Raw genomic sequence first — 19,457 nt, forward strand, 5'->3', positions numbered from 1 at the left:
GTTATTCAAATTTGCAGTGCAATTCCAATTATAAGCGTTTCAAAATGTATGTGGCACATGTTAAATATCATTACTTTCATGAGTGCTTTTGCTTTTGATGCACTATCTCACTGTACACAACTGTGTACACTGTCTGAAAGGGTTAAGTCATAGTGCCAATCGAAGGCTCTGCAAATGTGCCTCAAAATGTGCCTTTGCTGCAAGGTTGATGCATGGAAGCTAATGCACGCATAATATTGTTTCAATAATGTGCACTGCACACTTGTATTATGTATTTACACGTTAGCTATACAATTACTTTTGTTAAACACACTGCGTGCATGCACCTACTAGAAAAAAATTAAAATATGGGTAAATAAATGTCATCGGTGAGAGCCACAGCAAGAGATTGAAACAATTAGAATGATAGAATGGGGTTATCTAGAACAACTCGAAAGGTGCTGTCCTCTCGAGTTGTGAACTTTGTGAAAGTTTCTTGTTCACTGACCTCTCACATTCAAAAGCATGCGGTTTGTCCTTTGTACAATTTTAACACCACATTATTGTATGTTAGCGCATTTCTTACACTGTATTTTTTGTATATGTATTCACATATGTATTCTAATTATTGTATAATCTTTAAGTGTACTCTCCCCCTTACACGATAGCTCTAGGAGCCTGTAAGGTATCTTTAAATAAATAAAAAAGCATCACTTGTAAAAATCTTTGTATGCAGCTCTTTTGGAATTCTTGCGCCGAGAGTCAACAAAGGAAACTTCCTCGTTTATCCATTCATTCAAAAACCTTTTGTCTAACAGAACTTTTTGAGAGCTGAAATTAAAAAAAAAAAAATCTCATGTTTTCATTTAGGTGCACATTGAAGAACTTCCCACCTTCCCCCACCAGCTGGTCCAAATTAACCCAGAGTCCCCCACTACAGTGTGGCTCATAATCATATTGTGTTTTGGCCATGTAGAACCCCAGAATTTTATTTACTTATGTTCAAAATTTCATTTAGGCATGGGAACTAGGTACTTGGCATTCAGCAGGGCAGGGACACAGAATGGACACAGAAGCTGCCTTGCTTGGCCTGTCTTCCACATGGTTCATCCTTGCGATGCACAAATAACATAACTCAGGCAGGCATTGCACGCTCTCTATGCTTGTAGTGAACAAATCGAGATGGGAAAAAATGTATTTGAAGTTGGACTTGCAGCTACATTGCTTTGCATCTTGTTTGCCCTCCCTCATCCTCACAGGCTTTTTACTCTGAATCCTCACGTCACGTGATGTCTCCCTCTGCAGGGGCATGACACCAGCCTACCTGTGGAAGTGTCAGAGGGGGTACGTTCTTTGACCAACGATGAGCTCTACACCAAGTTGAAGGAATTTGGCGAGCCAGTTGGTCCCATTGTCAGTGAGTGTTTGTTACTGAAGTGGCAGAACGTTTTCTTCCAAATGGTTGCGAGCTTTGTTCTCTGGCATGCAGCTGTCAAAGCCCAATAGCAGTCAACTTAAGCAACTTAAATTTCCCTTAAACAACTTACATTTCTCACTGTAGCCATTTGAAATGTGCGCACAAGCAAACCTTTGTGAGAATTGAATGAATGGGAAAATATTTACTATTTCACCCAAAGGCAAAGCACTGTCTGTGATAGAAAGGCTTAGCAATCCACTTGAACTCTTCGGACAGTGCTCTAGCTACACAGAGATGCGACGCTACACTAGTGTGCGGACTACATGAGGATGCGGCAGAATTTTGTACACCTGTAAGCTTGTTAGCTTGTGTCAGCTGTGTCAGCTTGTTATGCTGACACATTTCTTAATGCCAGAGAAGTACTGTTGACATTACATGCGTCAAACGGGACGCAAGAGACAGTGCATTTGGTACGGCAGCATAAACAACCTCCTTGCTCAGTTAATTACGAACGGTGTCAGCGATCGCATCCATGTTTTTGCGAGAGAGCTACACGTCTTATAAGTGAGCACTTATGCCAAGCACAATTTTCTGTAATATTTTATGGGATGCGTAAAGTGCAAGTATGATGAAGTTAAAAAAATCTGAATTGATAACAACCCGTAGTATGTGTCTAGATCACGTGTTGCCGTTGCTTAAGTGGCTCGGCAGCTCATATTGACTTTTCTCGGTGTGGAACAACGCAGCCCATATGCACAGATATGTGTTTCGCCAGCGGCTGTGGTTTTACTGCGTTTTGACAATATTTTTTATCAGCGATTCAGCATTTCCTTAATGTCAGGCTAAAAATGATTTGTGGCTGTAGATGTCGATATAAACAAGCGCACCACTTCGGCAAATCCTATGCGGAATGCTGAGCGCGAAGGCTTTCTTGAATATGTGAAATGTCTAATGAATATGTAAAAAGAATACAAAGAGAAAGGTGCAAGAGCAGGCAACAGCAACAGCAAACTCCAAGGTAGCCGCGTGGGCATACTGAACTCAGCGTGCCTTTATCGGCCGCACTATTAGCACATTAGTGCACTCAGGCCTGCTAGTAGTTGGTGAGTGCTGCATAGCCTCGAGGAATGACATGCTGCCCCCATTAATAATTCATCGCTATCCACAAAATGCACAACCAATGCACAAGGTACACAAATTAACTGGTGAAAGCCCTGGCATCCTTCCATAATGTTTCCGGTGGCATGTGGCAGGGGGCAGCACAGGAACATGAAAAAGGCAGATGGTTTCAAGGCCTTTTAACACGACAACATAACAATTTAGGTTTAGTGCTGGCCCTTAGTGTCTCTTAAAAGCACTATTGCCATTAGGCTTGACCCTGTAAAGGTAACCACGTACACGCACACAATATTCAGGCAACAAGCAAAGGGACAGGCAGTCCGTGTTATGGCATGGGACAAGAACATGGGTGCAACATTGCGAATAGAAGCGGTGACAAGTTTTCATTGTTGTCGGAGTAAACACAATCATGGAACTGTAAAAAAAATGTGCAACATGCCATGAAGCGAACATTTTAGCCAGGATGTACTAGATGTTGATTTAATATGCTGTTGTGCTGCTATCCGGTAGGTAGAAATCAAAACACCTCAGTGGTTCTTGGTGGCATCTAAGACCTAACAGTCAAAACAAACAACTGATCACACTAATGACTAAACATAGCCAATACTTTGCCCTCACTGTGAGGTCAGACCAAGTGGAGGCTGATTTTTACCATTTATTTCCGGCCGTCACTGGCGAGAGCAAGTAGCAACAGCTAATTCAGATTGAATCGAGCAGACCGGTTGCCGCTATGTGTTTGCACAAGCATGCGGTGACCACTGCAGCAACAGATTATCCTCCACAATGATGAGACCTGTCACTTGAGAATCACATACATGCAGTTGAGCTTTAGCTTGCGAGCACGCACAGCCAGCATGTGGCATCAGTCTACAGCAACTGTAATCTGTCATTTTGACAGCTGTCATGCTTCACCCACAGCCATTATGTCCACTGTTGACAGGTGTCGCATGCCAACTTTAATGATTAGAGTGCATCGGCCAATGTTTCACGGAGCTGGCTGTGACGTGCTCGCGCATTTGGGTGGTTTGGCTAATGGTACACTAAACAGCGTGAAGCCAGATTGGTAAATTGCGTTTCTGGAACACGCCTAGCAAGCAAAAGATGCAAAATCGAAAGAATATCTTAAAATGCTTGGTTTAGCTTCTGATGTTTTGGCATTCGGGTAGCATATGCTCGAGACTACCCAATGGCCCATTGATAAACAAGGGTTACTGTTCTTGATCAGTGACAGCTTTTCCTTTCCATAAAAATGGCTTGAATGCATGAAAATACCTTGAAATTCATGGTCATGCTAATGTAGCAGCACTGTGGTTTGAGCTCAAGCTCCAAGAGGGGAAACTCTGTCTTTTGTTTTCTCTGGTAATAGCCATCCACTATCTGCTAAATAAGCGGAATTCGAAGTTTGAAAAAATGCTTTACCAGACTAAATCAACATGTTTTACCTCTAGTGCCTCTTTAAGCTGCTGCCTACTGTTGGGTGACATGATGCATGCACGCAGGCACGACACGGAACTTATACGAGAAGCGCCTACAGCGTTTCATCAACAGTGGTGGCTCTCCCAAACCACCTCCCAGCCCTCCACTCAACGTCACATTCTCAGCCACGGAGGACGAAGCTGAGAACGATGACGACTATGAGGGCACCCCATTGCAGGACGTTCCTCCATCCCGGATAGGGCTCGGGTATGCTTGCATGTTCTTTTTTTTTCTATTTCTTTTTTTCTTGTTTTTTTTAAGCAAAGCTTTCTTTGCCTCCCTCTCCACAATTTGGTGTGTTGACGTCATTGTCTACTGTCTTGTTGAGTAGCATCTGTCGTTAATCATGCCACCATTTGCTCTCAGGGATGCAATGTGAGGTTTAGCGTGACTCAGTACTGGGTGCGTCAGCGTCTACGGCTGACAGCATTTCTGGCACTATCTGTGCCAGGAACGGCTTCGTCAGTGTACTTGGATGCATCTGATGCCAAGTCATGCGAAGTCTCGAGGAGCTGATAGTATCACTGAAAGTGATAAATCAAAAATACTGCTTCTGGTAAAACTTACCTTTTCTCTGCAAGGTATGCCACCGCTGCTGATGACTCCCAACGGGCAGGTCACAGTACGCATTCATTGAAATTTGCAGCAGACTTCTTATCGTGATGTGCTGCTCTGTCTTGCAAACTCATCGAAGCTTCATTTACGCCGATTCCCACGATGCAGAGGATCTTCCTGATGTTTTCTTTTTTCCTCACTCTTTTATTGCAAAAGCAATTGCTATACGGAAACTGCAGCAGCACTTGCAGCACCAGCATCATTTCTCGGTTATGTGTGTGTGCATGTGTTGTCCCAGCCACCTGCAGCAGCCCACTACAGGTGGCAAAAGAGGATGCAGAACTGCTTAGCCGTGTACACCGCGTACAGCATTCCCCTGCTGAGTACAAAATGCTATAGACCATTTTATTCACTGTACCACCATATTGCATACACAGTGATGTCATTTGTGAGCAGACCGACTTCACTGCCACCCGCCATCGTTGCTCAGTGGCTATGGTGTTAGGCTGCTGAGCACGAAGTCGCGGGATCGAATCCCGGCCACGGCGGCCGCATTTTGATAGGGGTGAAATGCGAAAACACTCATGAACTTAGATTTAGGTGCACATTAAAGAACCCCAGGTGGTCAAAATTTCCGGAGTCCTCCACTACGGCGTGCCTCATAATCAGAAAGTGGTTTTGGCACATAAAACCTCATAATCATAATTTTTTTTTACTTCACTGCCAATGCTGGCTTAGGCAAATGCTCTTATTTGTATGCCAAGTGTATAATCGGCTACAGTCGCTAGTGATCGTTTTCTTCCTGGAATGGTCTACTCGGAATGGTGTGGCATTTTGTGCATAGCAAACAATTCTGTGAGATGTACTGAAGTGATTCAAGTCAACATGGCCGGAGTGTTTGAACCTAAAGTCAATCTGCCTCTGAGATCGGTGCCTTATTTATTCATGAATGTGCCCTTATCGCAAAATTCACTATGCAGGTCATCTAGGTTTTAGTTTAGCAGTAATGAATCACTCAAGAAACGATAGTTCTGACAGCATGGGTGCCACTCTGCTGTTTACTTCGACAGGCACTCAACCTGTTCTTTGTATATTCATTGCACTACTGGCTCGTTAGAAGCATTTTTGTAATAATTTTGGTTCGTAATAACTCTATGCCATACAATTTGCAAGGTGACAAAAACTGCCTTTTCTGTTTGGTTTTGTCAAGCCTGCTTTCATCCGATACGCTCACCCATTCTGTGTAGTCATGTCCTTATGAAGAGACATTGCATTCTTAAGTGGCTATTCGGCCAGCAGCTGGGCAGTTGCATCTTATGCCTGCTGTGCCCCTAGGTCGAACCAACTTGCTTTCCTCTAGTGCAATTTGGCCCTATGAGATGATTGAGCATGTAAAAAAAAATATTGATATTGGCAAACGGAGGTCTGAGAAGAGCACTTGAGATTGTAATAAAGCGGCTGGTGCAGGATCTCCAGCACTCAACAGTGCCTTGGAGACTTATTCTGTAAGAGTCCACCAAGATTGTTATTGACGAGTTGTATGCATGGAACGATGCGCAGTCTTGCGGAATAAAAACAAGCAAGAAAAACGCAACTTCACGTGAGTCTGAATGACACCGTAGAAACCAAACTCAAGATTTCACGCTAATAAATATTAATGCTCGCAGCCTAGTGAACAAAACCACTGAATTTGAGCACCTTCTTTTTCTGTATAACCCCAATATTGTCATTGTGACTGAAACCTGGTTGCACTCGGACATAGACGACAGCGAAATAATGCCCCCCCCCCCTCTTATCAAATTATTCGAAAGGATCGTGAAACTCGTGGTGGTGGCGTAGCGATTGTTCACAAAAAAGATATTGAGCTTATGATGATGTGCGAATGCCCCGATAGCAAAAGTATTTGGTGTAGATCAATGCTGTGAGGCTCTCTTTACATAATTGGTGCTGCTTATAGACCTCCTAATGCCCCTCTTGTATTTCTAAAATCGGTTCACGACTTTTTGACTGACAATGTATCTGAAAACACACATCTAATTATAGCAGGTGATTTTAACCTGCCAGATGTTCTTTGGGATGTACGACAGATTGGCTCAGCAGACTTCAGACACTGTGATGCTTTATTTGACATGGTATTTAGCGGAGATCTTACGCAGGTTGTTAATGAAGCAACTAGAATTGGAACAACTACTCAGGCAGTGCTTGACATTGTATTTATAATAATAATATTAATAGTAGTACCCTCAAGACCGAAGTATAAGTAAATTTTAAAAAATAGCAGGATTTCTGATTATGCCGTTTCCCTTAATGACAGACTATCAGACCACAAACTTGTCCTATTGAGCATAAAAAAAGTTTTGCCAGTCAAGCTTCACAGAGAAACAATACACATAAGAAATGTTGTTGCTGCAGCAGGTGATGTCAGCATCCTAGATTACCTGGACATTGCGCTGGAGACGTTTGATGGAGCAGCTGAAGTCAATACGTTGTGGCATAAGTTTAAACGTATATGTAGTCAATTACTGTATGCATAACTATATTCCAATGAAGATAAAAAAAGTGAAGAGAAATCCTTGGGTGAACCGAGAAATCGTTCAGTTAAAGCGTAAATTAAAACGTAGAAGGAAAATTAGAAACAAAAATCATGAGATTCGAGATCTTTCGATAATACTAAAGGAAAAATTATCCACTGTGAAAGAACATTACTATTCCCAAACTTTATTACGGTTTATGAAAGATTCACCACAGCATTTTTGGCGTCACTTTGCTCCATCATGTGAGGATGTGAGTTATGTTACCAGCAATGAATGTATGATTACAAATTTTGCGCAAATTGCTGATAGATACAATACATTTTTCCATTCAGTGTTTGACCCTCCCCTACCATTGCCTGCAGAAATAAGAGAAAATTACTAATGCTCGTTCAGACAAGGTAGACTTTATCTTAACTGTAGAAGGTATACTTTAACTTTCTTTAGGTCTAGACACGAAAAAGTCTCCTGGCCCAGATGGCATCCCTAATGAATTCTTGAAACGATATGCTGAATGGATTGTGAAGTATTTGCTGATGATTTTCCATGCGTCTCTTGAACAGACCAACACAATTTACCAAATGATTGGTTTATGGCGCGAGTCGTGCCAGTTCATAAAACTGGCGACAAACATAGAGTTCAAAATTATAGACCCATTTCAATTACGAGTACTTAGTGCAAGATGTTCGAGCATATCCTATCAAAAAGCTTGTTCAACTATACTGAAAGCTCGAACATATTTATTTGTAACCAGCATGGATTTAGGAGCCGATTGCCCACTATCACCCAGCTTGCAGAAACAGTACACAATTTTGCTCAGGTAAAAAATGAAACAGGTCAGGTGGACGGAATTCGCCTAGCTTTATCAAAAACTTTTGACCATGTTTCACACTCAAATCTGGTTGGTAAACTAGTTGATCTCGGAGTTAATTTAAATATAGTTAAGTGGATTCTTTCATACCTTACTAACAAGTCGCAATATCTGGAAGTGAAAGGATACAAATAGAAGATTCAAAAAATAACATCAGGTGTCCCTCAAGGGTCTGTGTTAGAACCTATATTGTTTGTTATATTAATGACATGACAAATGGCTTTAATGATAAGGTAATTGTTTGTTTATTTGCAGATGATTGCTTAGTGTACTCTAAAATCTCATGCCATGAGGACCAATTAAAATTAGGTTCAGCACTAGAATCAATCACCAGTTGTTGCAAGCGATGGAAAATGGAAATAGATTACGAAAAAACTGTTATGCATGAATAACTAGAAAAACAAGGAATGTATTGCTTTCCAATTACAAGTTATACAGTAAACCAATAAAACAACTGAGCTGCTTCAAGTATTTAGGCGTTACGATATCAGATTACTTATGTTGCAAAAACTACATCAGTAATTTATGTAATGCCGCAGAGGTTAAACTTTGGTCACTACGACTTGCTCCCTGAGATGTTAAACTAGCTGCATATCTGGAATTCGTACGTCCCGCTATAGAATACCGTATTTACTTGCATAATGATCGCACTTTTTTGTAAAAAAAAATTGGCGCAAATTCTGGGGTGCGATCATTACGCGGGTTAAATTTCCCAAGAAAAAACGCATTTTCTTTTTTCATCCTGCATTTGCTGCGGGATGACAAGCAGGCGGCTGCCGCTGTCAGTGCAAGACACCAAAACAAAAATGACGGCCGGCAGAGCAAGCCGAACGCGCCAAACACAATTATTTTTCTTCTCGTGAGTACATTATGCGCATTGAAACAGTTTCTTCCGTATCAGTAATGAATAATATTGTTAATATTGGCAAGTTTGTGACAATAACATAGCCAGGTCCACTTTGAGGGGACAGAAACGGAGATGGGCGTGCTTAGCTGCCAGTGACATAGAAACACATGACGGGCATGCTGCGGAAACTGCGGCATTTGTCTTCACTGCTATCCTAACAGGGCACGTTTCTGCTAAGCGTGAGCGAATATCTTAGCTGCGTTACAAGCGTCGGTGCATAATAGGGCACACTTATAACGTATCAATGTAAACGTGGCCACTATCGTTGCCACTCGCGATTTGTTGCGTGCCCACGAGTGCAGACGAGAAGAATCGAAAGGTGCCCTTTATGTTGTCATTGTTGACCAAAACCATTATGAAGCCTACAAGTAATAAAGCCGAGGCAAGTTTGGATGTAGCTTTATTTTTTTCATGGAAGTGCAGAAAGTGATGGAAAGGAATAAAATGGGGGCATCTGCTTAAGAATGTTGGGTGCGTGCAGACCGCTTGTTATGACTTCAAGAGTCATTCACGTAGCATTCGACAGATGGTAAGCGCGATCATCATGCGCTAGACTTGGCACACGACATATCGCTGCGACAAGTGCAGGGTGCGATCATTACACGGGAAAGAAAAAAATCTAATTTTGACGACAAAATTCAGGGCTGCGATAATACGCGAGTAAATACGGTATGCTAGCATAATAGGGGATCTGTATAAGAAGAATGAAGTAAATGAAACTGAAAAAATACAGAGGCATGCAGCAAGATTTATTAGGTCAAAATGTAGGTACACAAATTCAGTGACTGAGATGGTCACTGAACTTGCCCGAGCTTTCAGTGTGGCAAAAAGTGGCTAGACTAAAATTAATTTATTTAATGAAACATAACCGCTTCAATTTCGACACTCAAAGGTACTTCAAAAGAAAACATCACGGTTATCGCATTCCGTTAGGTCTAGCCATAAAGGCCAATATAGGCCCGTACCTGCAAAGGTTGATTCATTTAAGTACTCCCTCTTTCCTAAAACGATTGAAAATTGGAATGCGCTACTGCATAGCATAATGAAAATTGATTCTCTAGAACAGTTTGAAAAACCTGTACTAGCCTTTTATTCTTCTATGTAACCACCCTCACACATTGTTAGCTTCTTTGTACAATGATAGGCAGCATGTGTAACATGACATGATTGAAATGATTCTACGGGATATTGACGAAATTCCTTGTGTGATGTTGAAAATTTTATTTTTCAACGACTTATACGGGCGCCAGCGTTCATGGTGCTGTGCCAAGCACTGTGCGGAACTACCTGCACGCAGTGCCAGAACGCTGTTGGCTGCATAATTTCAGAAGTCGGACACAGCGCCTCGCGAAAATGATGTATTAGTATCTGACAGTAGTAGTAATGCTAGAATAATGCCTCTGTGTGCTTGGTATCAGTGGCCAATGAAGCGTAAATGGCAACAATGACTGGCCACGTCCATTATGAGAGGTCATAAAAAAAATTGGCCTTTTGTGAAGGTCAGTTTTGCACATCTCGTTTCTTGCGATTGCGTAAATGGCAACAATGACTGGCCACTTCCATTATGAGAGGTCATAAAAAAATTGGCCTTTTGTGAAGGTCAGTTTTGCACATCTCGTTTCTTGCGATCAAAGAGGGGGGGGGGATTCATTCTTTATTTTTCTTTCATAAATCAAAGGGGCATGCTACATTCAGGTGAAGTTTTATTTTGTTAGTTTAAATACGAAAAAATTGGGTGTGCATTAAAATGAGGTAAATATGGTATTTTGTAGGAGGCATCAACGATCAAAAAAACTACTGCACTGAGAAATGCACAGCGGGACTTCTATGACTGTACTAGTTGTGTAGGAGCTTCTGCAGTGTCGCCTGCTGAGCATAAAACTGAATTTAGTATTTGGCACGTGTGCTCACAGTGTCTCCCTGGTTTCAGCACCCATGGTGGCGTGTTCGGCTCCTTTGACGCTTTTGAGGGGCCCTTGACAAGCCAGACGAGTGCCTCGTTCACGGGGGCCAGCCCACCACTGCAGCAGATGTCATTGCGTGCTAGGACGTGAGTGTCGACTCTTTCCTTAGATTTCATTCTTGGGCTTTCAGTACACTGGTCTCAGAAATGCAGATACAATATCAGGGTTCTCCCCAGAAATTTTTGAAGTGCAGACATCTGACTGAGAAGGAAGTGGGACGCACATGTACCGTATTTACTTGCATAATGAACACACTTTCATAATGAATGCTACCCCAAGTTTAGTCGTCAAATTTTTTATTTATTTTTTTCTCCCGGGTAATATACACACCCCCAAATTTGATCCCCTGCAGTTCCACAAATTGCCGCGCCGTAGCTTTCCCACTTTACCCAGTCCGGCTGATGTCATGGAAACAGAAGCAGCAGCCACACTGCGCCTCCTTGCCCTAATGCTGTTCTTCTTTTTTTTCTTTTTCTCCCCGCCCCCTGCCACGCGCACTGTTCTTTTTTTTTTATTATTATTATTGCATCCCTTTTTTACCTGTGTGCACCACATACTTGTTTTTGGAATATTCATGTGCCATGAACGGTGCAAGTGTAGAGACACGGCAGCACACAAGCACACAGTGAGCAAATAGCACAAAACTGCCCACAAAACTACCCACAAAAGTTTGAGGAGCCCCCAGCAACCGGCGGTGCCAGCACAGTGACAGGCGCTTGCGGAGACAGCCAATCAAAACGACGCTAGATAGTACAGAATCTAGCCTTACATTTTTTTTCTTTTTCTGGCAGCCACTCCTGCTCAGTGACAGCATTGTCAGGCCATATTAAACATTCACTTACTAACTAAATTAACAAGCATGGTGTCACACACACAAGCTCAGACACGTCTCACTCAATGACCGCGGAAACTCTTTAAACGCTGGAGTGAGGAAGTGCGGTAGCAGGAGCGAGGAAATTGACATTTGTGCGGCTTCTGGCTTTGCCAAGAACTAAGCGACGAGAACAGACTTATGTCTCCGCCGCAGATGGCTTTCAAGATGGGGGCCGGCTGGCTGTGCCGTACGTAACAGCCGCCGGTGTAGAACGCCTCTCCTCTTTGCGCCAGTCCCACACGCAAGTTTCAGGAACTCCGAATGCCCACGATGTGGCCCGATTTCCGTCCATATCCGCACATGTGATCGCTTTCCTTTTAATTGCAGTATTGTGATCAACTCGGCATGTCTTTGCTGTCGGCACTTCCATGCTGATAGAGCAAACGCAGGAAATAGGAAGACGGACGGCGCACTAACCTAAGCCAAAGGAAGCAGTGTCTAAACACATCTACTACAGCATGGAGAAATGTACTACTACATGGAGAAAGCTACGGCAGCTAGGCTCGAGGCGCATACAAGGCGGCCATCTTGAAATGCCGATGCGATATGGTAAAGCAGATTTAGGGTCGTACTCAATTCTAATGTGCACACAATTTTTGGATCCATTTTATTGGAAGAAAGTGCGCATTAGATTCGAGCAAATACGGTAGTTGTGCAGATGTGCAGAAAACGAGCGAAGATTCTGTCTGCATTCACTTCTCAAGCGCATGTTCTCAGGGTCACTGCACATGAGTAATACCTTTGTAAGCTTCTTGGGCCTGTAATATGCGTAAACCTTAACCATGTAGCCTTCCAGTAGTGCAGCGGATTTTTTGAAGCCATAGAACATTATCAAAGTAAAGCAAACGAGGTATACTGCAAGGTGTAGGAAGTAAAAGAAAAAAAAAATTGCTGTACCACCTGACCATAACAGGGAAAAGCCTGCAGCACATAAAAGCTTTGACCTACAAATCATTTGTGCAATAGAAACTTTAGTGTGCATCTTCCATCTGGAATCCGCATCAAACTCTTATCGTAAACGCACTTGAGTCTCGGTACAAAGTCGTGCTACAGTAGACTTTCATGAATTCGATCTCAAACTAAGATTCCGGCCTGCGCCCATGCATTTCTGTGGGCCCAAATATTTGTTTCAATCCTAGAATTCGCCTTTGCTGGATCATTCAAGCTTGGTCAGTCAGCATGCACGCGCCTCACCCCTTTGGTGACCCCTTCAGCAGCAGTGCCTGTTTTGGGAAGCTTAAAGGGCAGTCAATGTGTTGAACACATGTGATCACCCATCAAAAGCTCCTATTTTCAGCCAGCCTTATCAGCCAGCCTTAGAAAGAGCTTCAGACAAAAACCATAGCTCACATTGACTGATTGCAGTGAGTGCACATTTGATTTGGAGGCAGGTTAGACGCTAGCAAATACTACCATATGAATTGGCAGTGTGTTTCGGCATTTTGATCTTGTTCAACCCACCAAATTATACAGTAAGTTTTGTCGGTCTGGTTAAGGTTGAATTAGCGGAATTCGACTATACTAAACAGGGCGTTGGAACTAAATTTTTTGTTCTGGTTTCAGTTACGTTCTACTGAAAAAAAGTTTTGTCCCAGTTCTACTCCAGACAGAAAAAGAAATGTGAACAGTTTATAACAATTTTAGTTCGCATGCAAAACTTCCGAAACAATGTAACAATAGAAACTGTTTATTCTTCTCAATAAGTGAATTATGAGTTCTGGGATCATGCTCAGTGCCTTGGGTCAAGGCACTGAGCATGATATCAGGAGTAGCTCATCATCGGCTGTACTCGTCGAAGTAAGACCGCTGTTCTGATAAAACAAACTTAAAGGAACATAAACGAACAATAAAACTTCAGTAACAAAGCGTTGTACCCGTAGAAAACGAAACAATTAGCTCTTCAGTACACAAGCCCTAGGTTTTGCTACAATGCTGATCTGCTACTGTACCGTGCGGCAGGCTTCGATATGTGGAGCGTTCGCCCAGCTATCGCTTGCACTACGCAACCTGATAAAGGCGCTTATGCGGATGCTTGATACGCACTAATTCTGATGTTGCTTGGTTGCGGTTGTTTCAAATTGCCGACTTTTCCCGCGAACCGAAAACCGATAAAGATTTCGGTTTCATTCTGAAACAAAATAATGTTTTGGTTACATTTGCGTTCCGGTCAAAAATATTGTATTGTTTTGTTTTTCGTTTTTGTTTTCGTTCTGTTCCAACACACTGGTACTAAGTTCATTCATTCTTCATATTCATACAATATTAGCATTTCATCATTGAAAGCAGAATCTGGTTTGTCCACACTTGTTTCCGTCGACAGGTTTCCACTCTCTGCCTTACATTTAGTTTTCTACGGTTCCCTTAATCATCAGCCATACATAACTCTGCAGGAGTCAACCGCTTCAAGTTGCACACATGCCTGGAACGCCACTTTTCTTTCACCCCCCCCCCCTCTCTCTCTCTCTCTCTCTCTCTCTCTCTCTCTCTCTCTCTCTCTCTCTCTTCTTTTTCTTTTTTTCTTTTCTTTTTTTTTTTTTTAGCAGCAAGAGACTGGGACAGACTTGCTCACAAGCCCATCTGCCTTTGCCGAAGCTATTGTCACCCATATTTCAGAACAAACACCTGTTTCTAATATATTTGTTATTCACTCCTTATGTAACACTCTTGCAGCGGAATTTTTAAGGAAGTAGAGTGCAGTGGGCAATGTTCACTGTATGTAGTAGCGCTCATTGCTTTGCTGTAAATTGTTTGTGTAACATGGTTTAAGCAAAAATGAAAAAGAAACGTAGATGGTGAAAATTATCTGGCAACTCCACTACAGTGCTTCCTGTAGCCATTGTAATCTAGGGCATTGAATGCCATAGCAAAGAAATGAATACTTCGGAGCAGGCTGTCTGCCTCTTCGCGTGCAATAGTTGGGATTAGTGTGTAACAGAGCCCTGCTCTCGTAGCAGCCACGTCTTAAAGGGAGACGCTCTACGAAACAACTTTTTCTTTATTACTTGTACTAGAGGTTTCAAAATTCAGCCAGTATAGAGTTTTCGATGCAGATTTTAAATGTCATTACTTTTTGTGTAGCTGTTTCAGTTTCCGAGTTATGGTGGTGTACAATGACAAAATATAGTAATCTTTGTGGGCACTTTTTTATGTACGAAATTTTCACAAAAAGCATCGTGCTGTAGCTTGTTTAGCTCTTTGTAGATCACAAAGTGCCAAATATCTAGCCAAACACCATGTACAGATACTGAAACTATGCAAAAAGGTTAGAGCACTCAACTAATCTTTTTTCTTGATTCCCTGAAATATAATCTTGTACTTTTGCAACTACAGTTAAACCTGGATATAACGAAGTTGACAAAAGCTCGCAATTTCTCGTGACACGCAGGTTTTCGTTGCATGCAGGTTTCGCGTGAAGGCTCGTACAAATGATACAGAAACTAAAGCAAATAGCTCAAGATATCCGTGAAAAAATAAATAGTAAAATCGACCTTCATCTCATCTCGCACCGAGAACTTCGAGGATGACGTAGGCCCTCGTCAGGGCACGCGAGCGTCCAACTGCAGGCATAAATAAAGTTTCTCTAATCCAATCCAATGCCGTTATTATTGAGTTACCACGCCACGATGCAAAAAGGTCTGCCTGGCGTGTCACTCGAATATTATGTGGATGTAGTTGCCGCTTTACCACACACACGTGAATGCACGCACATACTTCGCAACCAGGCTGGGAGATTGTGCATGCAAGGGTGATGACTTGGGAGGCTGATTCTGATAGCACTGCACGATATCTGTCCTCAAAGGCTTTAACGCATGATTTGTAATGTGGACCAGTTCTGGAGGCAGTGCAACGTTAGAGCACCTAATTTGTTCCTTAAATAGAAGGAACAACCAGGCTAGTTGATAGCGTAAGGCAAGAAAAGGATGAAACGAGATGAGGACATTGCCTTTCTCTTGTCCTCATCTTAGACTGTGATACCGTCCTGATAACTCTCCTCATAAACAACTTGTCTTCGGCAGCATATCTCTACATGTCTAACGAGAAGCCATTGCTTGACTTCGAAAATCATTCTCTGGTTGTAAATTGGCCAATATTTTGAATGAGAATCATACATGTTCAATTCATGTGCAGGGGTGCGGCAGGAAGGAAAGAGGAGGCAAGGAGTGGAAACCATGTGCGGCCACAAGTGGCACAGCAGAGGCCGCGGAAAGGTATCCCTCTGCTCCTCAAGTTTGCCATCGCAGCAGCCGTGGTCGGCGTCAACCTGCTCATCTATGCCAACCTGGAGTACTTCAAGTCGGATGTGCCCGTGCCTTCTGTAGTGAACAAATGAGCAAGCTCGCCTCTCCTGCAACCACGAAGCAGTGCTTGCCACAGACTTTAGTCATCCTTTTAACTGTTTCGTCAACTAATGCATTTTAATTTTATCATGTTCTCTCCTCTGCCATGTCTAATAAAATGTTCAAATAAACGACTTGGCAACTTTGTGTTCTTAGTTTGGGTTGCTTCCCAAAGAAATGGCCTGTTTATGCAAATACATCAATGTGGTAGAGTCGAATCCCGATAATTCGAAGCCGCTTAATTGGAATTTTCGGTTAATTAGAAGTGAAGTGCTGGTCCCGTCAGTTTTGCATGTAATCCTATAGAAGAAATCGCTCGATAATTCGAAGTCCTCATCCAGTAATATTGTTTAATTGGAAGTTAATTTTCAGCCGGGATCCTCGAGGTTACCGTCATTCTTTGGTAGAATGTGCAATTTTTCAAGTGTTGCAACAGTTCCGTGCTCCGCATTGGTGTCATCGCCACCGCAGCCGCCTGCAACGCCATCCTTCTTGGAGCGGCGCGATTATTCATTGCTACGGCTGCCGTGGCCTCCGCGATCACCTCCGGCGGGAGGCGAAGCGGCTCCCGCCGGAGGCCACGCTGGTGCCATAGGTGCACGCAGCGCTGCATACTGGCAGTGGCGAGATTGTGCGAGATTAGTCTTGCAGCGTGCGCAGCGTACGTCAAGGCGTGTGTTGGTCGAGCGCCTTTGTGCGGGAAGCTCGTAGGCTAGGTTGTTCCACGAGTGATTCGGAATTGACTCTACCTAGTCGCGCAGCTTATAGCCATGGCAAACCGTGGCTCTTATCGCACGCTCGACCTGGCAACGAAAGTCGAGGTTTTGAAGGAAGTTGAGAAGGGAGGTGCCGCCAAACAAGACATAGCGCGGAAGTACGGGATCAAGCCGAACATGCATCAAGAACAAGCGCACAATAATGGATGCATTTGAGAACGACAAGTTCAAGACTTCTCGGAAGCGAATGCGCACCGGCGCTTACCCAGAGTTGGAGAAGGCTCTGCTGGTTTGGATTAGGGAGGCCAGGAGCAACAAACTTCACCTCAGCTGAGACATCGTTGTGATGAAAGCCTGAACGCTTGCAGCTATGTTGGGGATCGATGACTTCGTTTCGTCAGATGGATGGCTGACTCGCTTTAAAGATCGCCATGACCTGGTTTTCAAGACCGTGTGTGGTGAAAAGGCGTCCGTTAACCAGGAAACATGCGCCACGTGGAAGGACGGAAAGCTGCGTGAATATCTCGCCGAATACAGACCGGAAGACATCTTCAATGCAGATGAGACTGCACTCTTCTATCGGCTTCTACCAGAGAAGACCCTGACATTCAAGGACGACGACTGTGCTGGGGGCAAACGCAGCAAGGAGAGAGTGTCTGTGCTGATCGCGGCAAACATGACTGGCACGGAACGATGTCGGTTACTTGTGATCGGGAAAGCCGCGAAGCCGAGATGTTTTAAAGGCGTGAAGACGCTGCCTGTGGACTATGAGGCGAACAAAAAAGCGTGGATGATGGACGAAAGCTTCAAGAGCTGGATAAGCAAATTGGACCGCAAGTTTGCTGCTTCGAACCGCAAGGTGTTGTTCCTTGTCGATCACTGCAGTGCTCACGTGAATGTGCCAGCCTTGAGTGCAATACGCCTCGCACTTTTGCCTGCAAACACAACGGCTGTTTTGCAGCCAATGGACCAAGGCATCATCAAGAATGTTAGTCCTGTACAGGCGGCACCTCCTCGAGCGCATGATTTTGTGTATGGATAGCTCCACAAAGTACGAGGTGAGCCTGCTTAGTGCCATCCACATGTTGGCGCGAGCATGGGATCGTGTGAAGCAAGAAACAATCGCAAACTGCTTCAGGGCTTGCGGTTTTGTGGCAGCTTCTTCGGAGGATGCCTCTGAAATTTCAGCGCAGGAAGTGTCAACAAGCGAGCTTGACGGCACTTATTTTGGTGATGCTCTCGGGGACGTCAATTTTGAAGATTACGTCGCCGTAGACAAGGCGGTCGAAACGTGCGGTGCGCTGACGGATAGCGAAATTGTAGAGATTATTCGGCCCCAGGAAAGCGACAATGACGTTGAAGGCGAGCCGCAACCTAAGGCTGCCGATGTAGCTGCGGGCCTTGCTCTTGCGGAGCGCTTCTTTGCCGCTGAAGGTAACGCGGAAGAAGCGTTCCGCCACATCTACAGCCTGCAGAACTTGCTTTCAGCAGCGCGATTCGGCAAGAAGCAAAGCAAGATGACCGACTATTTTTCTTAGAGAAAATATTCGATTTCACCACAAATAAATGCTGTTATTTTTGTTTTGTGCTTAATTGGAAGTTCGTTTAATTCGAAGTTTTTTGCGGTCCCCGTTAACTTCACATTAACGGGAGTCGACTGTATAGAAGTTACATAAACAAGGATAAAATGCCTCAGAAAGGCTGGCCAATGTTTTGATAGCTGGACCTATCTCTGTCAAAGGCAGCCTTGAACATTAACACGAAAAAGGGTGTAGAAAATTGATTCAAAAACAGAAAAAGATAACTAACCGTAATCTCATAACTTGCTGTGCAAGCAGCCATCTCGCACCAAGAACAGGGAACTCCAATCTAGAAACACTAGGTGCAGCTGAAGTCTCCACAGAATTAAACCAGTCTAACGTAGAAATTTCAAAAACATTAAGCCGGGAGGAAATAAGCGTGCTTAGCAAGGGCCTAAACTTTTGACCCACAGACAACACAACTGAATTTGAGCTTCACAATGACCTTGCAGAATTTGCCCAATGAATGCGCTTTAGGCATTTTTTTGCAGACAACGTACAAGACACTGGTACGGCACCAATCGGAGCACAATCCACTTCAACTCCTGAACCAGAACAAGCCATAGAGCTTTACCGATATGTTAAAACTGTTGCTAAAGAAATTATAATCAAATCTAAGACAGCTAAGTGACCTAAAAACATAACCGCCTCAGAGAATCGTGTCGCCTCAAATCTTTGTTCCTGTAACGACATTCTCATTAAGAAAGATACGGGTGGAAGTGTAGTTACTTGGCCAGTACATAATTAGAAGCACAAGGCTTACAGTCTTTAAGCTAGACCACAATCTGACATTACCATGCACACTAACGATTACCAACAGGCTGAAATCACTTTTTGCTGATGAATTGATAACGTCAGAATTCAAATTTCTTAAACCACGCAACAAAACTGAACGCTTCCACCTCCTGCCGAAAATTCACAAAATTCCACCCACTGGAGTATGCATCACAGAGAGTCGTGTATCATGATAGTATCAAATAACAGCCCGACAGAGAGCCTCCACATTTCTCAACCACTTTCATGGTGATTTACTCAAAACTCTTCCGTCATTTACCTGCTGCCGTGGCGTAGCGGCTATGGCGTTGCACTGCCGAGCACGGGGTCACGGGATCAAATCCCAGCTGCCACGGC

General features: G+C 43.5%; 1 protein-coding gene across 1 annotated transcript in view; it reads left to right on the plus strand.

Moving 5' to 3' along the window:
- LOC142584849 (lamina-associated polypeptide 2, isoforms beta/gamma-like) overlaps window positions 1–16,177 on the plus strand; it is a 29,495-nt gene extending 13,318 nt beyond the window's left edge. The window contains exons 2-5 of the mRNA XM_075695152.1: window positions 1,285–1,396; window positions 4,015–4,198; window positions 10,786–10,905; window positions 15,822–16,177. Of these exons, the coding sequence (XP_075551267.1) occupies window positions 1,285–1,396; window positions 4,015–4,198; window positions 10,786–10,905; window positions 15,822–16,023 (618 nt within the window). The 3' untranslated portion in view covers window positions 16,024–16,177. The remainder of the gene's footprint in view (window positions 1–1,284; window positions 1,397–4,014; window positions 4,199–10,785; window positions 10,906–15,821) is intronic.
- Window positions 16,178–19,457: the final 3,280 nt, after the last annotated feature.

The sequence above is a fragment of the Dermacentor variabilis genome, chromosome 6 (genome assembly GCF_050947875.1).
Source record: "Dermacentor variabilis isolate Ectoservices chromosome 6, ASM5094787v1, whole genome shotgun sequence".
In the NCBI taxonomy this organism is placed as follows: Eukaryota; Metazoa; Arthropoda; class Arachnida; order Ixodida; family Ixodidae; genus Dermacentor; species Dermacentor variabilis.